Here is a 12753-nt window from a genome sequence, read left to right as displayed (position 1 = left end):
CGGAAGCTCACGCCGCTCCCCGGAATTGAACCTGTGACCTTTCGATCAACAAGCTCAGCAGCTCAGTGCTTTAACCCACTGCGCCACCGGGGGAAAGGATGTATCAATTGTTCTTTTTCATTTAATTTTATTTAAAGTGAAAGTTGAAGCAATGATGCAGGATTGTTTAAGCAATGATCCAGGATTGTTTAAGCAATGATCCAGGATTGTTTAAGGACAACAGTGCAGAATAGTACGGTTATTTCCACACATTTAAGTTAAGTGGAATAGTAAGATACCCCACAAAAATAGAAAAATCATTGGGCGGGGGGGGGGGGGGGGGAGCTCAGATTACACTATGTAACAAAATTTGAAAAAAAAAACTTTCCTGGTTTGAACTGTTATTTTTTAGTTGTTATATTCCATCATTTTTGTGGCTGCCACAAACTATGTTGATTTGGTTGAGACTCTATGAAATATTAACTGAAAAACTATAGAAAATGTGCTTCAGGAGTCCCGCAGTTTTATGTTTTCCCACACTTTATGACAGAACCAATTATGAAATGACATTTATAACCCAGGAACAAAAATCGTGCTACATAATGTTATTGCCAACTTACTCAACAGACTTCTGGAGATCTCTTGGCCATCTCTGGGTGTCTTTGCCAATGTCAGTAAAGGCACCCTTGCAGTTTGAAGAATGGAGTGAGATTGCCCTCCTCCTATCTCCAAGTCATGCAGAGGCATTGGTTCATGTTGGCACTGGGGCCCAGCCATGACCAGGAGCTCACCAGAGAACTATGGTTGTTGCTGCAGTAACTCAAAAAGGCTAAAGTAAGTGGTTTCCCCTTTTCCCCATGCTGCGGAGCATGGGGAAAGTTGGTTGGGCTATGTGAACAGTGGGGGCAGTTCGGGGTTAGAACTAGCCCAGCTGCTCACACGCATCACTGGAGTAGTTCCCAACTTTCTGTAATGCAGGTTAGAATGAGGTTAATAGATTTTACCCTGCATAAGATTTTGGATGATGGCTGAATGCCCCAAAGCAACTTCTGGTTGAACTTCGGATATGCGGCCAGTGTATATATCAGGCAAAAAACTTTACCCAATAAGGTAAAGTTATGTGTTTCATCTAATTTTATTGAGATGCAAACATTTATCTTCAGAAGTATCCTGTCCACCTGGTTCGGGATCTGCTTATCTTGGTGACTGCATCTTCCTCTATGAACTTGTGTGATCTCTAAGATTTTCTGGGGATGAGAGAGACGGCTTTCTCAGTGGTGGCCACCCAGCTCTCCCCAGAGAGATTAGGCTGGCACCCACCCTGTCGATCTTTCGTAAAGATCTAAAAATATGGATGTTCCACTGTGCTTTTGGTTAGACGGTTCCCCAGAAAATGTTGTCCTCCAGCTTTGACCCAAAATCTAGTCATTGCATTTTACTACTGTTCCCTACCCTGAGATATGGTACTCTATTTCATATTGTCTTCTGTTCCTAATTTTATCATCTGGCTTTTGCACTTTATCATCAGCCCTGTCATCATAACAAATTTGCAACAGTCCGCCTGCCCGAGCCAGAAACTGTTGACTATTCAAGTCATTGGTTGCTTGCTTGATGGTTGCATTTATACTGTGTTATGTTGCTGTGTGTTTTATACTGTTTTATGATGTTGTTTTATGAATTTTAGTGTGTAATATTTTAACTATGTTGACCGGGCTTGTCTCCATGTAAGCCACCCTGAGACCCTTCAGGGAGATAGAGGCAAGATACAAAAATAAAGTGATTATTAGGGCTGGGCGGTTTCGTTTTGTTAATTCGTAATTCGTTAATTTTTTCAATTACAAAACGATAACGAACCATTCTGGAGCAATTATTAAAAAAAAGAATTTTCAAAAACGTTTTGTAAATGCTTCGTATTTCGATGTTGTATTCGTTTCGTTATTGTTTTGAGGTCGTTTCGTTATTATTTCCGCATGTCTGGGCCAGTTTTATGGTTTAATTAGTGAAAAAAAATTATAATATCACACCAACAGTCAACAACAGAGGGAGAGGGAAGCTTCAGAAGGTTTTGGAGGTTTTTTAGCGTATTTCGCGGTCGCGTCCGCCATTAACGAATCGATTCGTTATTGTTTCGGAAATTGATTCGTTAATTTTTTACCATTTACGAAATTTCGTAAATATCGAACTTTTGAAAAGGAAAATTTTGTAATTATTTTAAATATCGAAACAAAAAAAACCCCCAAATACAAATCGATTTTAGAAACAAATTTTTCCGTTGTTACCCAGGCCTAGTGATTATTATTATTATAAAGAGAAAGTCATTCCACATTGTTTAAAAGATAGGTTGGTGTAATATGTGCAATTCTTTTTTTTTTAAATATAATCTTTATTAAAGTTTTCAGTACAAACATCATAAATATTTAGTGCATAGGAAAGCGGGCTAGACAGTGTGGGACGGAGAGGTCAGGGGGTGGGGTGGGCTGGGTACGGGTAGGGAGAAGAGATCAAGATGGGTAAGAGGGTTGGGTGGGATAGGGAGGGGAGAGAATAGAGTTAAAAAGATAAAAAAAGCTTGACTTCCGAATAGTCTGTCGGGGTTATTCCAAATCTTTGATGTACTTTGTCCTTCTTTCTCTTCGTCACTTCCTCTACCTTCTATCCCAGCAATCTGAGGCGATGTTTCTCTTTTCCTTCAGGAATGATTTCATTAATTCCCAATCTGTCCTCTTTACTTTTTTGCTTTTATCATACAGTAAATTGGCTAGCGTGTCCATGTCCATTAGGTCTCTTATTTTTAGTAGCCAGTCTTCAGTGGTTGGTAGCTCTTTTTTTTTCCACATACTCGCCAGGACAGTCCTAGCTGCAGCTGATAGATGGTACAGTAGCCTCTCTTTCCTATTTTCTAACTCAAAATCTATTAGGTGGAGTAGGTAGTACTCTGGTCTTAACTCAAATTTGGTCTGTATGATAAGCTGGGTCTGCTTGTGGATCTCCACCCAGAAACTCTTCACTCTCTTGCACTGTCACCATAGGTGGAAGTATGTCCCCAAATGGGAACCACACTTCCAACAGCTGCTGTTCGTCCCTTTATAAAATTTTGCTATTTTCTGCGGGGTGAGGTGCCAACGGTACGCCATTTTATACCAGTTTTCTGTTATCGATGACGCCTTTGCATACCTGATTTTCTTTTTCCAGACCGTTTCCCACTCCTGAAGCAGTATAGTGTGTCCAAAATCTGAGGCCCATGCAATCATACTTTCTTTGATTAATTCAGTTTCTGTATCCCATGCAAGGAGTTTGTGATAGAGCACTCTTATCAGTTTTCTTTCCTTCTTCATTATTGAGTCCCAAAAGTTGTCTTGTGACGCAAAGTCATTTTTTTTATCCTCCCTGAAGGCATTTGCTACTTGATAGTAGTGGAACCAAGACATATTTTCGTCCATCCTCCTGATTGCATCTATCGATTTCAATTTCCATTGGTTGTCTTTGTATTCTAGTAGCGTTTTGTAGGTGTGCCAGTTGTTGCTTGGGAATTCTCTCTTGTGGTTGGCTTCAATGGGTGATAGCCAGAGGGGAGTTTTGCTGTAAAAGTTTCTTTTATATTTTACCCAAACTTTGAGGAGAGCTGCTCTGACAAAATGATTGGTAAAGTTTTTCTCGATTTTTGCTTTGTCATGCCAGAGATAATATGTGCAATTCTTAAAGAGTAAAGAAAGAAGCACAGTCATTCATCATGATAATTGTTGTGGTCTTTCTGATGGACAAGAAAATAATGAGTGTATTCCAGTACATAATTTAGAAGCATGTATCATTTTGTATCTTTAGCATACTTAGATATAACACTCAAGTACAAATTATGCAGATCATAAAAGCAATAATTGCCGTTTACCTAAAAGAAAAGAAACAGGCCACTATGAACTAGAAAGACTAGTCTGCATCCAAAAGATACTATTTAATTAAAACATCTGTCTGATAGAAGTCTTACATGTTTCAGTTTAAATAACGATTTTAGGTATGGTATTTACAAGCTACTATAACTGAAAAGGCACAATAGTAAACGGATGATAATGGTATTTTCAAATAAACTTGATAAATCAAAACACAATGACCCAGGTGGACATTACAAACGTTTAAAAAATGCTTACGTATACTGGATGTTTGCTTGTTGTAGGCAGGGTAGAAGAATTTGGGAGTTGTTTCTTGATACCCGTATATCTGTTACTGCACCCTTGGAAATATAGGAGATGCTGCCAGGCTGCCATAGGTCCACCTGTAGTGCAGGAACCAACCTGTAATTCATATTTATTCAGTCTAGATTGGAAATATCCATGGGTCTAATATAATGAAGTTCTTATTCTATTTCTGAATTACAATTCTATGAAGAAGACCACCACAGCCTGAGAAAAAGTAGAATATTGGATTATAGCATTTTAGACTTCAGCATTAAAAATTTAATCTTAGAAGCAGAATTGCTTTACCCTACACCATTATTTTAATTGTGTTAACTTACATCAAGTCAACTTCAAATATTAGACCCACTAACTATTATTTACCAGGTGCACAAAGATGTGACACAATCAGGAAACTGCTAACTCCTTGTAGAATTTTTAGATAGATAAATGCGGATAGGAACAGAATCCTTTATGCCCCTCATTGTTCTCCAGAGCTGTTTTTTTAAAAGTCTTAGTTCTCTGGAGAAAAGGAAGAATTCTGATCATAAACTCTCACTTTAAGTCCTTTACACTGCCCCTATATCTCAGGATCTGATCCCAGATAATCCGCTTATCCCAGATTATCTGGCAGTGGAGACTGAAGGTGCTTCCAGATAATGCCAAAATGTGGATTTTAAAACTGGGGCAAAAAATCCCAGGACCTGATAGCAGGTCTACACCCTGACTTGTCAGTCCAGGGAAATGTTCCCCTGCCATCCTCACATCTTCCTTTGAAACAGATCAAGATGGAGGGAGGATGGGGGACATCTGGTGGAAGTTTTTTTTAAAATCACTCTGTTATGCGCTGGATCTGATATGTACACATGCAAATATCTTAATGTAAATACAAGAATATTTCTTATTTCTCTCTTCACCCAAATTTTAATTCGAGCTTTGTTTAATATTATAAAGAGTTTCAAAGAGTTTTAATTGCTTTCCACTTGTGCTTCCCTTGAGTCACCTGTGTGTCTGTGGCTTCATAGTTTGACAGCCCAATCAGCTGATGAGCTGTTTTGGGTTTTCAAAAAGCACACATATACTGGAGCAGTCCACTCAGGGGGAAGGGAAGGAGAGCATGTTTTGCATGACTGCAGGGATATACAGTCATGCGAAGATACACATTTTTGGGATGGAATCACTTTTATAACATGTGTTTTTCAACTGTTAACCTGATTCCGCCTGCACTTTGGCTAAACGTTGTTTAGCCACACTCCCTTTTACCCAGTTACAGGATTTTAGCCATGAGTAGAAGGGCTCTTAGGCCCCTTCTACACTACCATATAATCCAGATTATCAAATCAGACAATCTAGATTACCAGGCAATTGATTACACCATGATAGTTATAAATTGTCATTCTGACACCACCATCCCAAACTTACAGTGTCCATTTTTTGTGTGGAAGGCTTATGTTTTGTAGCACCTTGCTGACCTCTGGTTCTCATGTCATTTATTTGGATTATATGAATCTACACTGCCATATAATCCAATTCAAAGCAGATAATATGGATTTTATATGAAAGTGTAGAAGGGGGCTCAGGTTATATTTCAGGAGAAGAAACAAGTGGAGCCACCTCTGAATGTTCCTTGCCTAAAAAACCCTATGAAATTTGTGGTGCTCCCATACGTTTACAAGGTAGATAATTGCCTTATCTAGTTTATCTTTTGGGGAAAAAATGAAATGTTTTGTAGTCCCAGTTAAAGTGAGAGATTTGAAAGGACAATTTGCGGAAAACTTCACACATGAAACTGTGGGTAGAGACATGGTGTTAACTGCACCAGTTTGCTGCTGACAGTTTATGTGACATCTAATACAATCTCATGCCTTGCAGATCTCTCCATGGAACATCTAAGTGCATCTGTTTAAGAGGGTTATTCAGCTGTTTAAAGGAATTAAAGAGATTTCATGGTATCCAAAACCTTGGAATGCCTTTTGACTTTGTAGTTCTGGAAAACCAAGAATTGTACTCATTAAACAGCTTAACAAAAAGTTTCTACATATTTTTTCAGATGTTTGTGTACTTCCCAACTTAAAATCCATGAACAGAACAGTAAAGTTAGTATTATTTGAAGCTTATATGGTACATTCTCTGGTATTTTTCATGAGGTATATTTTGCAACAATTAATTTGACTGTATAGCAGTGAACAAAGCATTGCACAGAGCACATGAATTTGTCAAGAAATACCTCAGAAAATATTTTCAGAAATGTACATTTTTAGTAGAAATCACAAAAATGCTAAAGGCCACATGAAACCCAACCAATTAGATGAAACTATTTGTGGGAGAACATTTATTTAGGTGTAAACAAGTTCATTCTTGGAGCAACTGTCAGCTTTATTATCCTGGTTTCAATTTATTTCCTTTTTTTACTTGAAGAAGACAGCATTTGTGACTATGCCAGAATGATTTATATTTACAATATACATCAGAGGCATTCCATAAGCACTTCTCAAAACATTCCTGCATTGTCATTTTTCATATTCACCTTGAAGGGAAGCATTTATAGTGGGATATTCATATAATTGTTAGCATAATTAAAAGTAATTTGCATGTTACTGCTATCCTCTGGCTCTTTAAGTCCTCTGCTTATTGCCTTTCCTTTGCTTATAGATTTGTAGAGCCAGAAATATGTGCTTATTTTGTATTGTATTTTGAGACAGAAGGAGAATTATATTGTTTGTTGATTAGAAAGCATATGCTTGATCCCCTGAATAGATTGTTGAGAAAGGCCCCTTCTACACTATCCTATAATCCAGATTATCAAAGCAAATAATTCACATTATCTGTTTTGAACTAGATTGTATGAGTCTGCATTGCCATATAATCCTGTTGAAAGCAGATAATGTAGATTTTATATAAAAATATAGAAAAGGCCAAAATCTTGTGTGTGCCTTCAACTAATTTCTGATTTATGGTGACTGTAAGAAAAGTCTTCCACTGTGTTTTCTTGGGAGATAAGTTCCGAATTGTCTTCCTTTGAGGTTGAAGCCCCTTCTCCCCCCCCCCCAATATTTTTATTGAATTTTTAATTAACAGTGAAAATGGGGGAACAATTGTGAGGTATAGGAAAGTAGGAATGAGGGATAGGCAGGGGAGAGGGTAGGTAATAGGGGTGACTGGAGGAGGGTCCATGGGGGGAGGGTTGAAGCCCCTTCTACTCTGCCATATAAAATCCAGATTATCATCTTTGAACTGAATTATATGGCAGTGTAGACTCATATAATCCAGTTCAAAGCCGATGTGGATTATCTGTTTTGATAATCTGAATAATGGAGCCCCCAGTAGCGCAGTGGGTTAAACTCTTGTGCCGGCAGGACTGAAGGCCGACAGGTCGCAGGTTTGAATCCAGGGGGATGAGCTCCCTCTATCAGCTCCAGCTCTCCATGTGGGGGCATGAGAGAAGCCTCCCACAAGGATGGTAAAACATCAAAACATCTGGGCGTCCCTTGGGCAACGTCCTTGCAGACGGCCAATTCTCTCACACCAGAAGCAACTTGCAGTTTCTAAAGTTGCTCCTGACATGACAAAAAAAAATCTGAATAATATGGTGGTGTAAAAGGCCGGGACCTGAGAACTCACTGTAAAAGTCACAGGACCACTATCAGCTATATATAATGGACTTGAGCCTCCAAGGATTTGGAATCTACTGGAATCTTTGAAACAAATTTCAATTTTAGGGCATTGGGGGAGGGGGGTAGAGTGTCCCAGTGTCCTCCCTGGTCAGTCCTGGAAGGACATCTGGACACCCACTCCAGAAAGTGTGTGTGTGAATCCTCCTGGGATAAAGCCCTGTCTGGAAAGGCCCTTGATTTTTTCCCCAAAGAGATCCTCTCTCTAGCCTTTTTTCTATGTCCTTTGTGAGGATTTGACTTCTGCCAATGCTTCCTGTTTAATTTTTTTCTCTCTTCAAACTGGAGATTTGGCTCCTCAATACTTCAAACTTGTTTCTCCAAGTCTTAAACTTGGTTTCCTCAACCTTTGACAAGGAAGATATTACAGTCTCTAGGCTACTTGGTGCCATCAGAACGACTAGCTGCAAAGGAAGGGTTGAGGAGAACTGCAAGCTCCACCTGGAAAGGGGGGGAGGGGTTACTAAAGGGACTGGGTTTAATTAAGGTTCTCTCCCACAGAAAACTATACAAAAAGGAACTAAATCCATTCTAAATAAAGGGACAGCTGAGACTCAACAAAGAAAACAGTAAATGCCTCTGTGGGGGCATGATGCAGCATCTTACTGTACTCATTCTCCAATGCAAAGCAAAGTTAATCAGTGCCAAAAATGAATATACCTGAAGTTGCTGAGATATGGTCTTCAACGTCTCTGCTTCTTTTCCATTCTTTGGAACAATCCGTATCACCTTATCCCTGTTTAGAAAACACTAAAAATAAGTCAAAAGGGTTTTTCCCTCCAGCAACAAACATACCGGTAAATTAGAAAGCAACAATAATAACTATAGCTTTGAAAACTGAACAATGGAGCTATTACCTTTCTGGTTCTGGTGCCTTTTGGTTCTATACAGACATTAAAATCCAGTTAGGAAATTGATTAAACTGAACCAGTTCCAGTATGGAGCACCTATACAATCACCCCAGGAACTAGTTCAAGGCTGGAAATAATGGGCCACAGTATCTGCTGAATGTAAATCATCACTGAACCCAGGGAGTCGGCCCGCCCCCTGCCATCCAGTAAGCTGAGATACACTGAAGTGCATTACCGCAAGAGACTAAAGACGTGGTTGTTTGAGAAGGCGTTTGAGTAAGTGCTGCAACAATTGGCAATGACGATTGGAACGGAAGATGGATAACGAGATTTGGATTGTGGTTCAACGATGAGACGTCGCGAATGACTTATTGTAATTGTATTATTGATATTGATGTTGTTTAATGTTGTTTTTGATATTGCTAGTTGATGTTGGCTTATGTTGTAAATTGCACCTGATTTTACATGTTGTACACCGCCGTGAGTCGCCCTAGGGCTGAGAACGGCGGTCTATAAGCGCAGTAAATAAATAAATAAATAAATAAATACCGTGTCCATTTGGGATCAGTGCTGGACTATGGCAGGGCACAGGAAATGAGAACAAAGGGACAGAAAGCAAGTGTTCCCATGGGAATTATGTGGTTTCCTCTTTTAGGGGAATACTTGTTTACCTTCTGGCCAACTGGGTTTCAGCATTTTTAAAAACATGTCAGTGTTAGTAGTGTCCTAACAAGCACTACACATTTTTTGGTCGTCTTGGATTTGAGCCCCACATGGGATATTCTATAATCTTTTGGCTTATTCTGGACTTTCTGACAAGTTTTTTTAATGCGCTGTTTCTGGCTTGATGCACGCTGCAGTGCACATTGAGGTTGTACGTTTTGTGGACACCCCATTCTTGAGCCAGTGTTAAACTGTAACATAGTATCTGTGTAGAATCTCCCTGGCTCTGATTTGCTGAATTTCTCAGCATCTTGGCTCTTGGTTCCTAGTTCCTTCCTCGTTGCCTGCATCCCAGCACTCACATTTTATGATGAATACTCCCATTTGCTAGATACACATAGAGGCTGAATACAGTATAATAAAGTTGCAGTTGTGCACACAAGTAAGTAGCTGTCATCTGAACAGGAAATGAAAAGCAATCAATTCCAGTAATAGAAACCACAGCGCTTAAAAATGATTTGCTTCCTATCTCTCAATCGGTTTTCTTTGCAGTGACAAGTGCATTCATCTCATCCCTATTGGCCGTAACTCGGCATCTAGGTCATCTCTAGTGTGGAGAAAGAAGAAAATACACGAATATGACAATACAATTGGATTTGCTAGATGGATTCTTTGATGTGTTGCTAGGAAATAGGTCTAGCTTTCACCATGTCAAGGAAAGTAGCTTAGCATGCACTATCCTGACACTTCTGCCAAACAATCGTTGTTGTAACTCAGCCATGATGTCTTCTATATATTTGTTGGCATCACCCTAAAGTTTAAAGTATCTGTGTTGTTCCAGCAGGCTGACTGATGACGAGATTAACAGTGGCGAAAAGAAAAGAGCTTTCTGTCTCTACCACATGAACTCCTAACATTTAACCTAATTAACGTTTATTTAAGTTCTCCATATTATCTTAATATAGTATAATTTAAGATGTAATTATCATCACATACTTATGGTATAATTAAAGTGTGTGCTCTTCAGTAATTAAATTAACAAGCGTAACTTTCATATAAATATGGAAAATATCATAATACCATGTATACGCAAATACCTTCCCAATAAGTCGACACCATAGAGATCCCATTCAAAGATTAATTTAGAAATGACCTATTCAAAACCCTGCTGGGAGATGTTCTCTAGCTGTGAAGCACTGACACCTGCAGATAGTTTATTAAGTTCAAACATCAACAGCTTGCCCTTGTGAGTGATGACTGCTTAATGCATAATCATACAGGCTAGACCCAAACCTGGAGATTTCTCCTCACTCCAAGAACCAGGCTTTGTATTCTTTGACCACAGTTCAAGCATGTCCAGATGCCCTCTATCTACCTGTGAGTCACCCTCACTGACCTGTTGTTTCTCCAAAGTTTCCAAGCTCATGATTCATTCGTTTTGACTATGTACTGAAGAACTTACTGTAAGGCCAAACACAACATCATTTGTATTACACAGCTACCTGATCTATCTAGGGATGGATCAAGTTTCCTGTCGAAACATCAAAGTATCATATAGCACCTCTGAGACTAACAAAGGAAAAGACATATCTAGCATAATGTTTCGTTGGCTGCAGTCCATCTCATCAGATCAGTTGCATCTGATGAAGTGGTAAGAGTCCATTGAAGCCTATGCTATTGATAATAAATACATTTCTGGGGTGGTATGGGAAGAAAATTGATTGTCTGAAAGAAAAGTTGAAGTAAGACTACTGTATGATGGGTAAAATGATGGGTGGGGCAAGGTGTGATTTAACAGAAAATCTGTAAAAAATAATGCTAGATTTATATGTAAGATCAGTTTGGTACTTTCTGAATTCTTTAGAAATCCTGACCTCACACCTTGTAGAAGTGTGGTTCCCAAGAACTACAATATGCTCTACAACCTCACTGTTACTACATCATTGCAATGAGAGCAACTGGTCTTGTGTAACTCTCTTATAGTGTCAAGGCAATGGGATGTTGGGAGGGGTGAGGCCCAAGAAAGGTGCAACAACAACCCTTCTGACTGCTGTTTCTCCACCTCCTCCCTCCCCTGAGTGGATCTGTTCCATGTGAAGATTGTGGTTTTCTGAATAACCAAACCAAATCTAAAGTTTACCAAAAACTGATTCGTAACCCTTTTGGTACTGACGTTGGAGAGTGGTCCCTGGTCAAAGTGGTTCCTGGCCAAAGTGGTCCCTGATCAAAGTGGTCCCTGGTCAAGAAAAGGTTGGGAACCTCTGCTGTAGAGCAAGCACAAATTGACACCATTTAGTCTGCACAGTGACAAATGATTAGAGAAGTTGCAAAGTACTTGAGCACTGGGCAATATTTCTGGAATGTTAAATGTTATTACTCTTTGCTAACTCAATCTTTTTTATCACTGCTGTATTGCAGTTTGTTCAGGGAAGGAACTGAATAAATTAAAATGACCTCCTTGATCTCTGGGTAGGCAAAGCAGATAATGATACTTATTATGTAACCAATAAATCCAGCGTGTTTACAATATGGGTCTTAGCATTCCTATCTAAGTGATGGCAGTTTATACAGAAAACACAGTTTACATGTGAAAGCCTCTGTTTATCTTTGTTCTTATAAGCTGCTAGTAAGAAGACAAGACCTTTTTGGTCAAAAATCTTGTTCTATGTAAATGATGTAAGGTGTAGCAAAGCTTATCCAGTGTCTGTTCTTTTTTTCATGGGTTGTTTGGGCTTTTAAGATTTTCAAAGCACTCTCTTGACAATAAATCATGCCACTTTGTTGGCTCCAATCTCAATATAACAGTGAGCCCAATTACAGGCCTATATGCAGATCCACTTTCCTACAGGAACAGGATCATATTTTCTTATAGAAGGTGATATTTTTGACTTTGAAAAATTAAAATGTCTGGTATATCAATCCATTTAAGTATTTAGTTGGCTAAGATTTGGTTGGCAAATCTCTGGAGCCGAATTGGGAACACTGGCCTTGTCTAGAGTGGCTTTGTGCCAATTAAATTGGCCATTCAATTAGTACTATGCACCTCTGAGCAAGGACAGTACGGACTGCAGTTTTCACAATAGACTCCCAAGCCACATTCTGTAAAATTACAGCTTTTTGGAAAAAAGGAAAGGAAGGAATGGTTGTTCCTCAATTCAATTTGGTGTGGAAATGTGTTTGTTGTGGAAATGTGTTTGTTTTTTGTGTTCTCAGCGAACACAAAAATCAAGATATGTATTTAGAGAGGTGGTGGTGGTGGGAGGGTGTCATAATTTTCTCACATTTCATTTTTTCCCCAGGAAGATCATATAACGTATTTGTGCTTGTGATCAATAAAAACAAATGCTTCAAGTTAATTATGAACACTTTCAATGTGCCCTGTTCTGAACCCCCCCCCCGCAATATATGCATATCCATCCTGAA

The 12753-nt window shown here is 39.1% G+C and overlaps 1 protein-coding gene across 1 annotated transcript in view; it reads right to left on the bottom strand.

Annotated features, from left to right (window-relative positions):
• The window catches only part of CPA6 (carboxypeptidase A6), a 67462-nt gene that overhangs the window by 38495 nt on the left and 16214 nt on the right, over window positions 1-12753 (bottom strand). Inside the window, exons 2-3 of the mRNA XM_067467401.1 lie at window positions 8477-8552; window positions 4122-4246 (exon numbers count right to left, since the gene is read on the bottom strand). Coding sequence (XP_067323502.1) covers window positions 4122-4246; window positions 8477-8552 — 201 coding nt within the window. The remainder of the gene's footprint in view (window positions 1-4121; window positions 4247-8476; window positions 8553-12753) is intronic.

Source organism: Anolis sagrei, chromosome 4 (genome assembly GCF_037176765.1).
Source record: "Anolis sagrei isolate rAnoSag1 chromosome 4, rAnoSag1.mat, whole genome shotgun sequence".
Lineage (NCBI taxonomy): Eukaryota > Metazoa > Chordata > Lepidosauria > Squamata > Dactyloidae > Anolis > Anolis sagrei.
This window is presented reverse-complemented; position numbering and strand designations above follow the sequence as displayed.